This window comes from Monopterus albus, unplaced genomic scaffold (genome assembly GCF_001952655.1).
Source record: "Monopterus albus unplaced genomic scaffold, M_albus_1.0 scaffold24.1, whole genome shotgun sequence".
In the NCBI taxonomy this organism is placed as follows: Eukaryota; Metazoa; Chordata; class Actinopteri; order Synbranchiformes; family Synbranchidae; genus Monopterus; species Monopterus albus.
The window spans coordinates 1471950-1488350 of NW_018127904.1; the positions used below are offsets into that span (position 1 = coordinate 1471950).

The 16401-nt window shown below is 41.9% G+C and overlaps 1 protein-coding gene across 4 annotated transcripts in view; it reads left to right on the forward strand.

Annotated features, from left to right (window-relative positions):
• The window catches only part of igf2bp2a (insulin-like growth factor 2 mRNA binding protein 2a), a 49179-nt gene that overhangs the window by 22973 nt on the left and 9805 nt on the right, over window positions 1–16401 (forward strand). For all 4 annotated transcript variants that reach the window (XM_020594710.1, XM_020594708.1, XM_020594709.1 and 1 more), the window contains 7 exons: window positions 5300–5348; window positions 6572–6623; window positions 9019–9082; window positions 10240–10530; window positions 10890–11024; window positions 13676–13798; window positions 15045–15180. In XM_020594710.1, coding sequence (XP_020450366.1) covers window positions 10301–10530; window positions 10890–11024; window positions 13676–13798; window positions 15045–15180 — 624 coding nt within the window. In that variant the 5' untranslated portion in view covers window positions 5300–5348; window positions 6572–6623; window positions 9019–9082; window positions 10240–10300. The remainder of the gene's footprint in view (window positions 1–5299; window positions 5349–6571; window positions 6624–9018; window positions 9083–10239; window positions 10531–10889; window positions 11025–13675; window positions 13799–15044; window positions 15181–16401) is intronic.

Below are 16401 nucleotides of genomic sequence, written 5' to 3' on the forward strand. Positions count from 1 at the left end.
AGCAAGGAATAAATGAGCTCTTTAGGCATTATATGTGCAGAATCAGTCTGCTCTAGTGCTGACAGCTAAACTGACACAAGAGAGAGTGAAATGACTCCATAAACTTTATCACTCAAGTGAATTGTGTAAACAATTAGGTGTGAGGTTTCTGGAAGAGAGGTGACTGTGTGTGCTGGGAGTTCTTCTGAGGCAGCATGCCTTGGACAGGCCTGTTGGACTGAAAGGCTGTTTGGGATGTCTTTGTCTTCGTGCAGAGAGAGTCTCCCCGCTGGGCAGAGCTCGCGGCCTTGTGAGCCTTCTCTGACAGCACGGGCATCCACACAGAGCGGGGAGAGAAAGGTAAACATGGCTTTTAAAGGCCTCATTAGACAGAGAAGGAAATATTTAATTGTTCACAACTGTGAGTTTCTGTTAAAAAAAGGTTTTGACCCCAGTCAGGGAAGTTTTAACAGAGACAGATCAGATCTCTGGAAAAACAAAAAGGCAGACTGTGACTTTTTAGTGTCATAGTATGGTTTTAAGGACATGAGTGACTGTTGTGAGGGCATTTTAAGAACAAAGTGCACAGAGGTTATGATAAATTGAAGATACCATTATGTCCTTTCATAGTAAATGAGTGTGAATGAGATTTTCAATGTCAAATGTGGATGGAACAGAAAGAGGAATAAAATTTTGTCTCCTTTATAGTTTATATTTTCAAGGTCATAAAGGTTATTATGCTGTTTAGGCTTTTTATTGTATTATTTAATATATAGCCATGGAAGCAAATGATCTGTCTCTAAAATGATATGAAATAAAAAGCCTTAAACACCCAGATGATCAATCTTGACATTTGGAAACAGTATTTAAGCTCTTACTCCACTATATTTAAATATCTATATTTACTAGTTGATTTTACATTAAAAACACATGACCATTTAGAAAGTAAAGCCACCAAACATTATAAAGTATTAATTAGTTCAGCCATGACTACATTAAAATGCTGCTACATCCAAAAATAAATACATAAATACTACAGCATACTGAATTGGACTATTTTGCGTCAGGAGTAATTTTATTTTGCTGCTCATAATTTTGTACTTTTTCTTAAGTTTTTGAATGCAGGGTCTTTATAATGGAGGACCTCTCAAACCACTACAGTTACTCAATAAAAGATCACAATGTATCTGCTAGTGCTGCTCCTAAGTGTGGATCTCAGGTCACGTGAGAACAGCTGGTCATATGTAGCAGTTTGTAATCTAGTTTTAATGAATAAGATCTCTCAAAAACCTGTAGTATGTTGTAAACATAGCCTGTATTTCAAGTCCTTTTGCATTTTATTTTAATTTCATATTTGTCGTTTGTGGCAGACTTTTGCCCTGACCGTCATGGCCGTCGACATTTTGTCCAGTTCTTTTCTTTTTCTCTTTTGCCGCCTTGTTTTGACAGACACGTGCTTTTTTTTCTATCAGTTCTGTCCACATGCAGCTTGCGACTCATGTATAGTGGACGTCAGTTTGAGCTGGTGTAGAAATGATCCAGAAGTCCTTTTTTAGAATATTAAAATGCGTCTAAAGAAACATGTTGCTCTAGAAGTTGTAGATTCTGTCATGTCATATGAACATGGGGAGTGTTCACTACTAGAGCGGCTAATAATGACTAATTCAGTTCTTTGTTATATAAAATGTTAGAAAATTAAGATGAAAAGCTTATCACAATATCCTAGCAACATTATCAAATGTCTTTTTTTGTCTGACCAACAATTCAAAACCCAAAGACATGATTTTGTTATAGTTTGAGACCAGGAAAAGCACAGTGGAGAACCTGGAGTGATCAAATAGTTGGCTTAGTGCTAGTATCTGAAAAATGATTGAATAATGATGATTAATAAATGCTAAAATAATAATTGCCAATCATTTGCTGCTGATTGACTAATAAATTAAACAACTAATTTTTGACATTTTCACAGTCAAATGCTTTCAGTAGGTAACAAACTGAGCCTCTATGCTGCAGAGAAACAAAGGTGTTAAAGCGTAAATCGAATGGTTTTTAAAAGGCTTGAAACACTACAGGAAACAAAAAGTTTTAAGGACACACAGGTTTCATATGTATAGCTCCTCCTCAGAGTTTCTGACAATGCTCAGTTCATTAGGAGCGCCGCAAACCTCTGGCGGGGGGTGAATACCCTCTTTCTCACCTCTCTGCCCTCTCGGAGGTTCAAATTCTTTCGACTGCTCCACATGCCCTGCGATGGATTGGCGACCTGTCCAGGGTGTACCCCGCCTTCGCCTGATTGACTCCGGCCCCTCCGGCCCCTCCCGTGACCCTGTTCAGGGATTAAGCGGTAGAAAATGAATGAATGAATGAATGCTCCGCATGCATGTGTGTATTAGTATGCACGTGTGTGCACAGACACGGTTTCTTACTTTGTGTAGGTGGCTGCAGTAAATATTAGCTTTTCAAATGAACGTGGCCACCTTCAGGTATTTAAAGGCTGAAATTGAGAGGCTTTCTTTTTTCTCTTGGCGGGCTGCTCCAAACCAACAGCAACAGCTTGGTTACATTCAACAAACATTAAATAACCATTGACTTCTGTCTGTATCTTCTACTGAAGTCCATTTTGGATTTTGGAAAAGGAGGGGCTGAGAAAAGGCATTGGGTTCTTTGAATGTAAATAAACAGAAAACAGAAGAAGCCTGCTGCTTCATTCACTGCGATACCACTGGGTTACTTCATAGAGCAGAACATAGAATGTGAAGATGATGTCTGTAGCTAGACCTGACACACAGTAGGGTATGCTGCAGGGTGGCATCATGGGCCTCTCCCTGCCCTGGAGGAAGACAGACAGGCAGAGAGCAGTGATCTTATGGTCAGCTAGTAGCCACAGGCATGCTGTAAATTATACCTTGAAAACTGTCGGGGCACTCATTTTTTCCAAGAGATGTCCTCTCCCTATTCCAGAATGACAGACAAGCAAGTGACCTTTAAAAGGGTGAGCAAGCCTCAGAGAAGACAGCACAGAAACTGAAGGGGAGGTCTAGCTTTAACAGGAAGCGGTGTGTGTTTGTTGAAGGGATGTAGACTTATTGAGACAATACTGAAAAAGCAAACCTACCGTTTACCCTCTGCTCTGTCTGCCTCACCTGACAGTGGAAGTGCTAATGTGCTTATTAACATTAGACAGCAGTGCTGCTTGCGGCCCAGCGTCATCTAGTCTAACATTATGACAAGGTTACAGTTGGCAAATCAGTTACCAGAAACACAATAGAGAGGTATGCCTTCAGAATTCATGGGCTGTTTCAGTGGACGATGCTGTATGAAAGGAGCTTTCAGTTTCTATATTTGTCAGCTCAGGGATGCCAGCATCTGGGGCTCTTTGGAGGTTTTGAGTTGGCCTTACAGTTATTGGCTGCTTTTGGGTCACAGGAGCTTGTTTACTACATCGAAAAAGTTGATGCACTTTTGTGGCACAGACTGATTTTTATCAGTTTACTCTTGTTTGGATACTGGTTGAAAGAAAGGTCTTTAATTGAGCCTCTTGCTGTAAACCACAATCAGTGACAGAAAACTTGCAGGCCACCGTGTGGTAGGACACACTGGGCATTGTCAGGTTCTGATTTTTTTATTTTTTATGGGCTTTTGTGTCTGCTGTTTGTTTCTGGAGGAGGACACACACAGCTGAGGATAAACCAGACTTTTTTCATGTTGTTTTATTTATGAAAGTGCCTTTTAAATTGATGCTAGGCCACTGATATAGATTTACTGAAGAAAAACGAATTAGTGCTTGTAATGTTTGTGCGCTGTTACAATTTTGTGATTGCTTTGTCTTCTGATACTGTATAATAATGTTTAAAGGTCAGATAGATGGATCAAGAGAGGGGAGGCGAGGGTTGTCCCAAATCCATGTGACACTGTGTTTGTCCTCTTTGAGTTAAATTTCCTTGAGCGCCACATTCAGAAAGAGTCATTCATTCGTGTCCAGCTGCCAGCTCACTCTTCTAGCCTTCTCCTTGCTGCTGACAGGAAATTCTGACCTACAGTCTTTTTCACCCAGACGTGTCTAGAGAGAAAGATGGAAAACCTCGATGGAGAAATGTGTGTTAGTGTATGAGCACATACATCTGAGGCTGAGTTAGGATGTAGGAAAATAGTTATGTGTGTACTTTGCTGTGGGGAATCCTCCTGAACTTAGATCCACCTCTCTTTTCTGATCATTACCTTTCCTCTTCCACTTCATTTCTAAAAGTCCATCTCTTGTACCCTCTCCTAGCTGTATGCTGAAGTGGTTATGAAATGGGTTTTTGAGACACGGTAAGCTCAGCACTGTGGCTTTTTCTTCGCCAGCCTCTCTGCTTTTTAAACCAGAAGCTCTTTTTGTGGAGCTGGACTCTCTCGCATTAATGTAGTTGTTAACAGCTTGTGGTCACCAGGCGGTTTCTGTCGTGCTGCTGTTAGAGCTGACACACTCACCGAAGGCAGAGAGAGGCTGTGTGGAAGCTCTGGATCCCAAAACAACCGGGTACAGAAGGATGCTGTCCTGCCTGTATGTATATCTCTGGTGCTACCATTGGCATATTTTGATTAAGAGCTAAAAGATGCGATTACAGCTTGTTCAGATCTGTGTGATCTTGACAACTCTGGGTTTGAATGTTTTTGTTGTTGATCACAAACCAAATTCACAAAGGTGCAAACAGGTGCAGCCTTTTCAGAGAATAAATAAAAAGGTTGTTTATTGTTTGGTCAGATTTTTTTTGTTTGCTTTCTTTTGTTCTCTTACCTAAAATTCAAAGCGAAGACTCGCACTGCAAGACTCAGATTGCTTTACACAGGACAAACGGAGCCTGTCAACGAGATTTGTTGTGGTTTCTAATACAGCTGGTTTTAATAAAATTTGTGACACATGTCACTTTCACATCTCATAGGGAGAGTAACAGTGAGAGAAGGAACAGCGCTCATAGATGTTACTGAGATTCACTAGTGGCTGTCTATTAAATGTCCTGACGTAAACACCTCGAGCTCCTGCCACACACTTCTCTGACAATTGTTTGGTTGGTGCCAGTGTCTAATAAACTGTGGGTGTTGTAGGAAGTAAGATTACACTGACTTTTAAATTACACACGGTGTAACACAGCTCTGGTTCTACTCTCCTGTGCTTGTCAGCAAAATGTCTGCTGATAGCTGGCGATACAGCAAATTTGAATTTATGAGTGAGTTTTGGCTTTGCTGTAAACACAACAGATGACTGTAACTGTAAGTGTATGTGTGAGTCTGTGGTTCAGGTCTGTTAAATCTACTCCGTCTGTGTCTCTCATCTCTGCAGGAGTCGGAAGATCCAGATCCGGAACATTCCCCCTCATCTACAGTGGGAGGTCAGTTGTTTGTCCATGTGTGTCTCTCTGTGTGTGTGTGTGTGTGTGTTTAACAGTGATGCTCAACTGAACAGCACCAGGTAGCACACAAATCAGTTTCCAACAATGACTCACCAGCCTTTGTACTGTATTTCTTTGTAGAATGCAGTGTGTGTGTGTGTGTGTGTAAGCCTGTATCTGTGCTTATATCTACACCAGTGTTTGTTATTATGTGAATGTCATGTGTCTGTGCTTCAACATCTGTAACCTGGCTCATGTCTGCCAACTTTCTCATGTTGTATTTGTCAGTTGTTGGTTTGTCAGAAAACTCACAAACCCTCCGAAACCCGAATTAGACATATCAAGTGTGGAACCAATCAGTCTGTTTGATTAATTAGTCAAAGTTGCCAAGTAATTTTCCTTAAATTTTGATACACTTCTGGAAAATCAAAGTCCAAACCCAGAGACGGAAAAAGTACACACATTCGTTACTCAAGTAGAAGCCGTTATTTCGCAACTATTAAAGTGAAACACACCGACTGCACTGGGTGACATGTTTCTTGACCAGTGTATGTAAAGGAAGACTCAGCTGTGCATGTGTGAGATCTCTGTGACCGTAAACAAAGCAGAGAGCTTGTAATGAAGAAACATGTCACCCAGTGCAGCAGCGTGTACATTTTGCAGCAAGTGCAAAATAAAAATAACTGATAATTCCCCTCGAATGTATTAGAGCTAAAAGTAACAAGCCTGATTTGAAAAATGTAAGGAACAGAAAGTATAGTAAGAAAAATATATACTCAAGTAAAGTACAGATACTTGAGAAATCTACTTAAATACAGTAATGAAGTATTTGTACTTTGTTATTTCCCACCTCTGTCCAAACCAAACCATAGGCTGCTCATTCATTCTTTACTTTTTATTTAATAGATTATATTTAGTGTAGCACATCTTAGACAGGTTAAATGCTGAGTGTCAAATACAGGTGTGTTTACCAGTGCATGAAAACATTTTTTATTAAGCTTCACACATTGTAGCTGCAGTAACAGTGTATGTGTATGAACCCTCTTTGAGGTACGCACATACACAGTGCGTATACTAATGTGTGTACTGCGTGTACTAATCATTAGTCATGCTAACTTGATACTAAATTGTTACTGGACCTGTGTGTATGTATGTGTGTGTTAGTGTGCACATCAGCGTGTCTGTAACCGTGTCTTTGATGCACTATCTTGTGTCTCCATTAGGTTTTGGACGGCCTTCTAGCTCAGTATGGTACTGTAGAAAACGTGGAACAAGGTACAGAACCCTTCACCTCCCTGTTTGCTGCTCATATCATCACCAGCTGGCTTCAGCTGTTCAATGCACACATGTCTGTTTAGCAGCACACACTCCCAGAGACCTCCCAGTGAGTCAAGTCTCCCAGTGTGACTTGACTTACTCGTTGCCATCATCCCACACGCCCATTATCTAAACATAACCCATCGCTGCATACAGATCACCCTTTATCATCTTCTCTGTCTGTGTGTGTGCATGTGTGTCTTGTAAGTTTGACCCAGGAAGAGGCGCACTTGAATTACATACAGCCTCTATAATAAGTACTGTGTATTGCCACAGGTCCCCTTGGCCTCAGCTTATGGACTGAAGCGGCCAGGCATGGCAGACGTCCTGTAGTGATGTCTGTGTGTGTGCATGTGTGTGTCTGTTTTAGGGAGTTGCATCGTGGTAATGGGGGAGGACACTGTAGGCGCCTGTGGTAAAGCTTTTGCACTGTCTGAAGGAGTGTGTATGTGTGGGGGTGTGTGCAGAGTAGTCAGAACTACAGCTACTCCTAAAAACTTTTTACCGCATACACACGTGCATGAATAGTAGATGCACATGGGGAGAAACAAACACCCACAAACGCATTCATAAAATACTCATACACACATGGTGCCACTCTGTGGTGGAACCAGCCAAGACCAACTGCTGCCCACTGCAGTCATGACAGGTGCTAAAAGAGAATCCAGCAGAGAAATTACTCCACTCAAACACTGCCATAAAACAGTGCACTTCATGTGGACTGTACCAGAGCCCAGTGCAGCATTTCTTCTTCTTCCTTCTTTGTCCTGACTCCTTAGTGCCGCCTCCCTCATGTCTTGATTGCTCTCACTCTCTCCCTGTCTAACATCCTGCCTGCCCACCTCCTGTCTTGTCACTTCTTTTCTGCCTACACTGATGCACTCTGGTTACGGGATTTGGAGGAGTCCCATGTTCTTGCGCGGTAAGGTGAAGGTGGCCGCTGGTGGGGCGGGGCAGCCCTGGCTGTGAGCACCGGGGGTACCGCACCAGGCTCCGCCCACTCACCCTCTCTGAGCCAGCTGGGGGCTCTCACAGGGTTTAACCCTTCCAAACCTGCTGTTTGGGGTGCATCAGCACGTTTGGAAGGTTTTTATTTTCACAGACATAAAGACTTGCTCTGATGCCTATTTTTATTTCTTACACATTTATAACAACTCTCAGGAAAAGTCCTCCCTGAAGCACTTCTTTCCCTCTCTATGCGGTATTGGCAATCTACCCTGCATCCCTTGGCTCATTTATTTTAATGATTGGAATTTTTTTTTTTTTTTCTCCTAATGTGCCAGACATTGTAGTGGCATTTAATAGCACATTTTTAAGCAATCTTAAGCATCTGCAGTAAATGTTTTTTTCTTTCTTTCTGCTGCTCTGGCATCCATCCTAACAATCAAAGAGCAGTGGCTTGTTTGCAGACTCGCCATTTTGACATGTAGTGATTACACAAACAGAGTTTTATGATTAACAAAACAGCAACACAGACATATCATCAATAAGACATTTCCCTTTGTTTTGCTATCACTATCACATTGCTTTATCACTGAAAATTACATTTTCCATAAGATAAAAAGGGTTTTGTGCAAAATGAGGGAAAATAGAAGCAGAGGCAGAATTAAATAGAACAGGTTCGGGACGCATATATTTTCACCAAGTGAATATTCAGGTGATATAATTTTTCATTTTTCTCTCTGACAACAGGAGAAAAGTGACATTATTGCAGTCTAGCCTCAGCAGTTTTTTATATTTAATTTGTCTTTCACTTGCGAGTTGCAACAAACCCATCAAAATTTCCAAGCACAAATTGCTGGTTGTGTCTGAGCAACCCATCAAAATACAAAATGTTCGCTTTGCTTTATTTATGTGGCAGAGAAAAGCAGAAAATTGTTGTTATTGAGTATTAAGAGTTAAATCTAGGAAACTTTATGTAGTTTCAGTTTGAAAAAATGTCATTTCCTTATCAAAATAATTTTAAAAAAGTACATGCACTTCCCCAAAACCCTTCTTTGCATCAGGTACATAGGCCAAGATGCAATACTATTAAAATAAAAAGATGGCCCGTACACTGATTTGATGCTCCAAAAATGATATTTATTCAGGCCAAGCTGCCACACCAACAATGTCAAAATGACAAATGTCAAAGCCTGGCAGCTTGGCCTGAATAGATAGTACAAGGGAGGGAAGCCAGCATAGTGATGGCTGCGATCGATGTACACGAACAAGCGGCTCTCCGGGTCACCATGGGAACCCGGGCGCGTGTCAGACTCACCTCAGGCATCATCAAAGACCTGTTATGTACATGTGTAAATGTAGCCCAATCTCATGTGTTTTGCTTTCTTTCTTTGTCTTTCTTGTTTCACAGTGAACACTGATACAGAAACAGCAGTGGTGAATGTTACGTACGCGACTAAGGAGGAAGCTAAAGTGTAAGCAGCACAAATAATAACTCTGATGCAGCCAAGTTACAAGAGTAAGGCGTGTAGGCATGGGCAAGCAGCTGCAACACGAGAAGCATTGTTCACATATTTGTCTGTACTTTGTGTGTACCTGGAGGATTAAATGGTGTATTGGCTAAGGTCAGAGCAGGGCCGGATCAGCCCTGGGCAAACTGGAATATCTTCTGTGAGAACCTCCAATTTTGTGTACATAATTAAAGACGGTGACATCCAAGGATGTTAGTTGTATAGTTAATGTTAAGCTGGTGCAGAAAAAAGCAGCAGTGGCAACAACGTCTATTAAAGTGCGTCCACATTAATCTGGCACATTTTTCTCATCATGTCAGACCTCTGTCCACGCTGCTGCTATTTATTCTCACCCAGACATTGAGCCTTTTTAAAAATGGTCTCAAATGGATTTAGGAGCTTGCTGATTTATTGCAGAAACCTGGAGATTTTGAAAGTGACAGTGCAAACCTGCCCAGACCCGTTGAGTGCGGATGCATAGCTGTAGAATTACAGCCTCTGAGATCTGTCATTCTAAATGTCAGTACTTCAAATCATGTAGCACTGTGGGTGACATTAAAATATGCAAATTTGAAAAGCTAAATTGTTTTTCCAATGTTTGTTTCCAGTCTATACCAGATGTTAGTTGTGATGTGCAGTTTGCATGTTTACAGATTGAACAGAGGACAATATCCACGCTCCTACTGTTTAGGCGCCACAGAGTGTGGCCAGAGATGTTGACAACAGTAACCTTTGTGGACAGTCAACTGTGTTTTTTATTCACTGTGCTGCTAACCTAGTTTTACATCTTTAAACACTATCTCCATTCTTCACATGCTTAAATGCATCCTACAGATGTTTAGTGTTAATTTCTTAAGAGGCACACAGTCAATGCTCCAACAAAAGGCAGGATACAGGAGGTACCGTAGCATCATATCATGTGCACACGTAGTTTAAAGCAAGAATATCATAGCAGTCTATGTCATTGTTCTTTGTATTCATGATTTTATTTACACAAATAAGTATTGATTTGTACCCTATACCATTTATTCATCTTTTCCTCTTCCTTGTCATGCCTCCATTCTATTCTTCTTCCATTCACTCTCATGTTACCGCCTGCTCCTCCTCTTCCATCCTCCCAGAGCCGTTGAGAAGTTGACAGGACAGCAGTTTGACGACTGCTCCTTTAAGGTGTCATATATTATGGACATGGATGCTGCTCCGCCCGTCGAGGCTCCTCGTGCACGCCGTGGGGGCCGATCATCTCGGGACCATGGTGCTTCTCAGCCCGGGCCCTCAGGAGGCTCTGGTGCTCCACGCCCCAGACAACACGACTTCCCCCTGCGCATGCTCGTGCCTACTCAGTTTGTGGGAGCCATCATCGGCAAGGAGGGCCTCACCATCAAGAATGTTACCAAACAGACACAGTCCAAGTAAGATGCACTGGATCCTCACTTGGTTCCTGCTGGTTTTTGTCTGTTAGTCACAGTTTTATGAACATCCCAGATTTAGTGGAAACTTGAATTAATTAAGCATTTTGTCACCGTAGCTAGGAATGCGTCTGAACACCAGCTGTCTGGGGTGTGATGCAGAACAACACAAAATAAAAGCTTGTCAGATTACTGGAAATGGGCAGCCCAAAAAACCATGGGTTGAGGATGGCATGTTTACCGTTGCCTTTTCTATACTTGTGAAAAACACACCTAGATTCATTTCCTTTTCTTATGCTCTTCTTCAGTTTGCAAGGTGCTTAATGACAAACCTCATTAGTCTGCATCTCTGCCTTCCTCAGGGTGGACATTCATCGGAAGGAAAATGCGTGTGCAGCAGAAAAGCCCATCACCATCCACTCTACTCCTGAGGGCTGCTCCTCTGCCTGTCGCATGATCCTGGACATCATGCAGAAGGAGGCCAGCGAGACCAAGACGTGAGTCTGTGCTACAACATACACAATCCTTCATAAATGCACAGGGATGTCTGCAGTGCACAGGGGGATTAGCCATAATGTCTGCAGTTCTATAATCTTATCCTTTAACATGCCTGCACACCTTTTAATCTTTCAGTGTATTCTCCCGCTTAGACCACTAGCAACACACATATAACACACACACACCACACTCATATAGGCTAACACAGGATTGCACATTAGCTTCTGACAAACAAGGTCAATGTGTCTAGTGGGGCGTGGTAGTTTTAATAAGACTTCTGCTCGATCTGAACATCAGCACCCACCTTTGACACATAACACCAGTGTTTGTTTGTCAAGGGGATGACTCTCTGTTACATTGCATCCTAGATTCCTAGATTGCATTTGAATATAAAAATCTTTCCACAGCCTTTCAGTTCACATAAGATGATTTAAATACGTTTTGTCAAAGGTCCCATGTGTGCATTCAGAGGCCTCTCATTGCAACAGAACATATTTCAGGCTGTTTGATGAGTAATTGCATACTTGTACAACTTTGAAAAATGGTCTAAATAAAAATTTCCACCACATCATATTTTGCTTTTTGCCAAGCACCTGACATTCAGATAGCGTTTAAAAAGTTTATGCCACATCTGTATCATCCTCTTATTTTCCAGCAGGGTGATGTTCAAGCCAGTTAAAGTTTAGTATTATGCTTACAGACTGGAACAGCAGCTAGCCTGGCTCTCAGTGCAACAGACCTGCCTCCCAACACCTCTAAAGGTCCCTAAATAATAAGTTGCACCCTGTTTGATAAATGTTTACAAAACCAAAGTGTAACCAATGACAATTTGCTGTTTTATATTTTAATTAGTGAGCTTTTGGGGTCAGGTACTGTAGGTGGATTTGTTACCTTTGGGTAGAACCAGGCTAGCCTGTATTTCAAGTCTTTATGCTAAGCCGCTGAATGGTTGCTGGTTGTAGCTTGATACAGTGCATTTACCATACTAACATGAAAGTTGGATCAATCCTCTCATCTATCTCTAGGCAAATGAACAAATAAGTATATTTCCCCAGAAATGTCAAACTCCTTTGAAGTTTAAAGAAAGAAAAACAGTAAATGAACACCAGCAATATCCTCCTCAGTGATTCAGAGAAATATAACCCAGACAGTAGTATGTGGGCCACGGCTCTAAATACACCAATATTTTCATTTTAAATTAAACACACACTTGGAAGTGAGGGGAAAAAAATCACTCTGAAGACTTATAATATCAGGAAGCACCATCAGCTTTTTGATGACATTTACAAAGGCTCTGATTTCTGTTGAACTTGAAAGTAATTGTTATAAATTGCTTTAATTAAAAGCGCCCACCAGTGTGTGATGTGATGTAGCCTGTCAACAAGAGTGTGATGCACCTCAGTGTGTCAAATCAGTAATCCTGCTCCCAAAAGTCACAACAATGTCCACACCACTGCTGCGTGCCAAGTAAATAACACCACCCTGGTGCCACACCTGCAGAAATAGACCTACTGCCTCAGCCGCCCCACACCCTGTCTAATGAGGCCCAACGCCTAGTGAAACCTAAACCACTAAATTAGGCCTCTGAAACCAAAACACGGTCACCTCCCCTTACGTGCCTCACAGCTCACCCCAAACTAATTTCATTTTACAGGCACAGATCTTCACTTACAGATTACAGCACATCCTGACCTCCTACCCCCTCCCCTTCACCACCCCCACCACTGAGTCCATGACCCAGCCCAAATGAAACCCCCCCCCAATATCTGCTTACCCTAGACCACACCCCGCCACACACACCAACAACTCGACATTGTCCGACACAACAGAAATATAGATTATACCAAAACTGCATTTCTCCAGTTTTAAGAGGCAGTTACCATCCCAGCTACACGTGTCCCTTTAATGCTTTATTTTATTCATATGTTTTCAGATAAGTTCCTGAAGATTTCCTGAAAAGAACTTTGACAGTCATTTTAGAGAATTTCTACAGTGCAAAAGAAATTGGGACTCACTTTATTCAAATTATAGTTTTTGCAGATTGTTTGACATAAAGGCGCAATATTTAGCTGTGCAACAAAATATGTGTATGTCCTTAATTCTGGTTTTAACAAGGGTTATTAATATTTGAAACTTTATTCTTGTGATCTGACGACCACAGTGTGCGCTGCTTGCTTAGAGAGTCAGCAGCACACACTGTGGCCATCAGATCATTTTTGTTTTCACTTAGTTTTTCTCTTCACCTTGTATTACCAGGAGCATTTTTGAGCTGTGCTTGTTTGCAGCAGCATCCTGTTTATTAGACTGCCGTGATCCTTGCTGTGGTGTGTCCTCACAGAAGGAAGCGCAACAACTTTTGGGTGCCTAGAGGCACAAAGTCGGCATCAAAATATGTTGAAATCAATCTGCTTTTTGTAAAAATCTGGGTATTTTTCCACAAGATCTGTAAAAACAAAGAAAGTATGAACCTAAGATTGTGGTTAGGCCAGTGTCTTAAGATCGTGCCCTCCGCTCGCAGCAGCTCTCCCAGCCTGGCAGCTGTCCACATTCCTGTTCCTCCACATCACACCATAACATTCCCCACACCACATCAGTCAGAAATGATCATCCAGCTTAACCTGCGTGTCTGTTTATGTGTTTGTGTGTGTAGGACGGAGGATATCCCTCTAAAAATCCTCGCTCACAACAGCCTGGTGGGTCGGCTTATTGGAAAGGAGGGCCGCAACCTGAAAAAGATCGAAGAGGAGACAGGGACCAAGATAACCATCTCCTCGTGAGTCGCCTCCCCTGCTGCACACAAACACATACACTGGAGGATTTGAACAAGTGAGCAATTATACAAAATAAACATGGCAAAGAAAATTTTTGACTATTATTAACCAGAGTACAAATAACAGGCAGTGATTTCAGCTTCTAGTTTCTCCGTCTGTACTCATCAGCCTTTTAACACGTGGCTTTATTTAAATGTAATGTAGCGAAGAGTTGATAAAAGATCCTTCACTCACGAGTTCGAGATCATGTTCACCGACTTTCAGAGAGGAGGTGAGAGCTGAGGACAGAAGGAGGGGGTCCTTTTGTGAGGAGGCAAACTAAAAACTCCATACAATACAATCGGTGACTTCTTTTCAGTGTCCCTCACATCCAACAACACAAAGGACAGAATAGATTGGTTCTGCTTTAAAGACCTAAATGTGTTATCCTTTGCACAGTGCAACGTCCAGCCTAACTGTCTTATCATGTTTGATTCATGTAATAGACTGGAACCTTTGTGTTTCACAGATTTGGTTTCACTGTGACTGCTGTGCTGCTTCCTGACTAGTGCGCTGGTCAGCTCGCCTGCTGTTTAGGGCTCTTGTAACATGAGACAAAACACTGAGAGCATCATAGTTGCAAAAATGTGACTAATGGTGGTTATATTCAGACACTCAAAGTGATTTGTCAGCTGTACAAATTACAAAATTAAAATATTGTTACACTAACACTGTTATAGTTTCCTCTTCAAATGAATGAATGACACATTTCTGCTGTATATGCATGTCACATGGGACATGGAATTTGAATTTATTTTATATCAGAGTTGTGGTAATTATGAGTTTTCGACTTCTAAATAAAGTTCACGTCACTTTTAAAAGTTTTTTAAAGTAATGGACCTGATGCTTAGTAACACAAAAGTGCTTCATAACCAACTACACATGGATTTCTTATATCAGCCATTCTGTCGCTCGGTGTATTTAAACCCACTTTTGATAGAGATATTCAGTGCACACTGCCAGCTCAGCAGCCATGCAGTCATCTTGGATTGTCCGTTGATTAAATTCAAAAGACATTAACATGAGAATGTTTTTCAATAACACTTAGATGAACACAAAGAGAGGAAATCCAATTAAAAACAACTCAATCTCCTCCACTTTGTGGGAAAATATGTGAAGAGAATATCACTGTGCCACTTCTCTTTATTTATGTTTGCATATATTCATTTGTATTTGTGTGTGTGTGTGTGTGTGTGCTTTTCTTTGCAGGTTACAAGACTTAACCATTTACAACCCAGAGAGGACCATCACGGTGAAGGGCAGCTTTGAGGCGTGTTGTAAAGCTGAGGTGGAGATCATGAAGAAACTGAGGGAAGCCTATGAGAATGACATTGCTGCTATAAGTGTAAGCTTCTTCATTCATTCATGTGTGGTCTGGTATTACTGATGTTGTAGAGACATAAATCTGTTTACACAGTCACACTGTGGGGACTTGACATCCTTATGGGGACAAAAAGCAAGTCCCCAGAATGTAAATCATTACCCTTTACAATGATGACTTGGATTAAGGTTAGTGCGAGTTTCCGGTAGATGGATGTAAGTCAGTGTAATGTCCCCTGAAGTAATGGAGACACAGCATGTGCGTGTGTGTGAGCTTATGATCTCAGGTTGACTCACGCAGGCTGACAGGTGAACAGCGGAGAAGACTGATGATATACACCAGGAGGACATTGCCTCCCCATTCAGTACATGTTACCACCAGGCTTAGCAACGTCCATTGTTGTGTGCTTGGTAAATGGATAACAGTAAACGATCGCCCAATTGCTCATCAGAGACTCCAGTGTTTGAGCACAGCACGTCTGCATACGTGTGTGTGTGTGTGTATGTATGTGCATGCCCCTGTTCCGTGGAACCTCTGACTCACGCTCACTTCCCTGCTGTGGGTGTCTGTGTTCCTGCTGTAACACACTGCGTTTCCCAGCATCCATCTGATATCTGTAGGCTGCTCTCTCACCCAGCTCCTCTTTCACACTGCCCTGATGACATCACCAGTGCTGCAGCCAGAGAGGTCAACCACAGAGGAAGAGAGATACTGATGATACCACACACCGCGCTCGCCCTATTGCACCGGTGCAGTACAGAGATGAGAATGCCGTTAAGTGGTTGTATTAGCAGTGATGATGCTCTTTAGGATGAGCAGCATTCACTTGTAAAATTAGTGTCCCAGTCTGTGCTTTCTGCTTTGCTACTTTCACACAAGCTGCGAGTTTTCCCCTTCATTCTCACTGTGCAAATATTGGCTCTGAAATAATCATCAAGAAGCAGCAAGCAGCATGCGGTTAAATTGTTCTGGCTGGTGTGAGCGGCGCTGGCACCTGTCAGGCCAGGCGTCTACAGTAAGCCATGAGGGCCATCTAGCGTGACGCTGCGGATATTACACAAAGCTCTTTGGGAACAAGGAAGTGAAAGGAGACCACATGTCTTGTCAAGACAGGAGTAGCTGACTTAGCTTTGAGGCAAGAGTTTTGTCATGTCATTACAACTTCAAAATGTCATGTGAAAACCACATGCGGCCAAAACTTCAACCATTCAAGAACTAAGGAAAACATTTTTCATATAGTCCAGT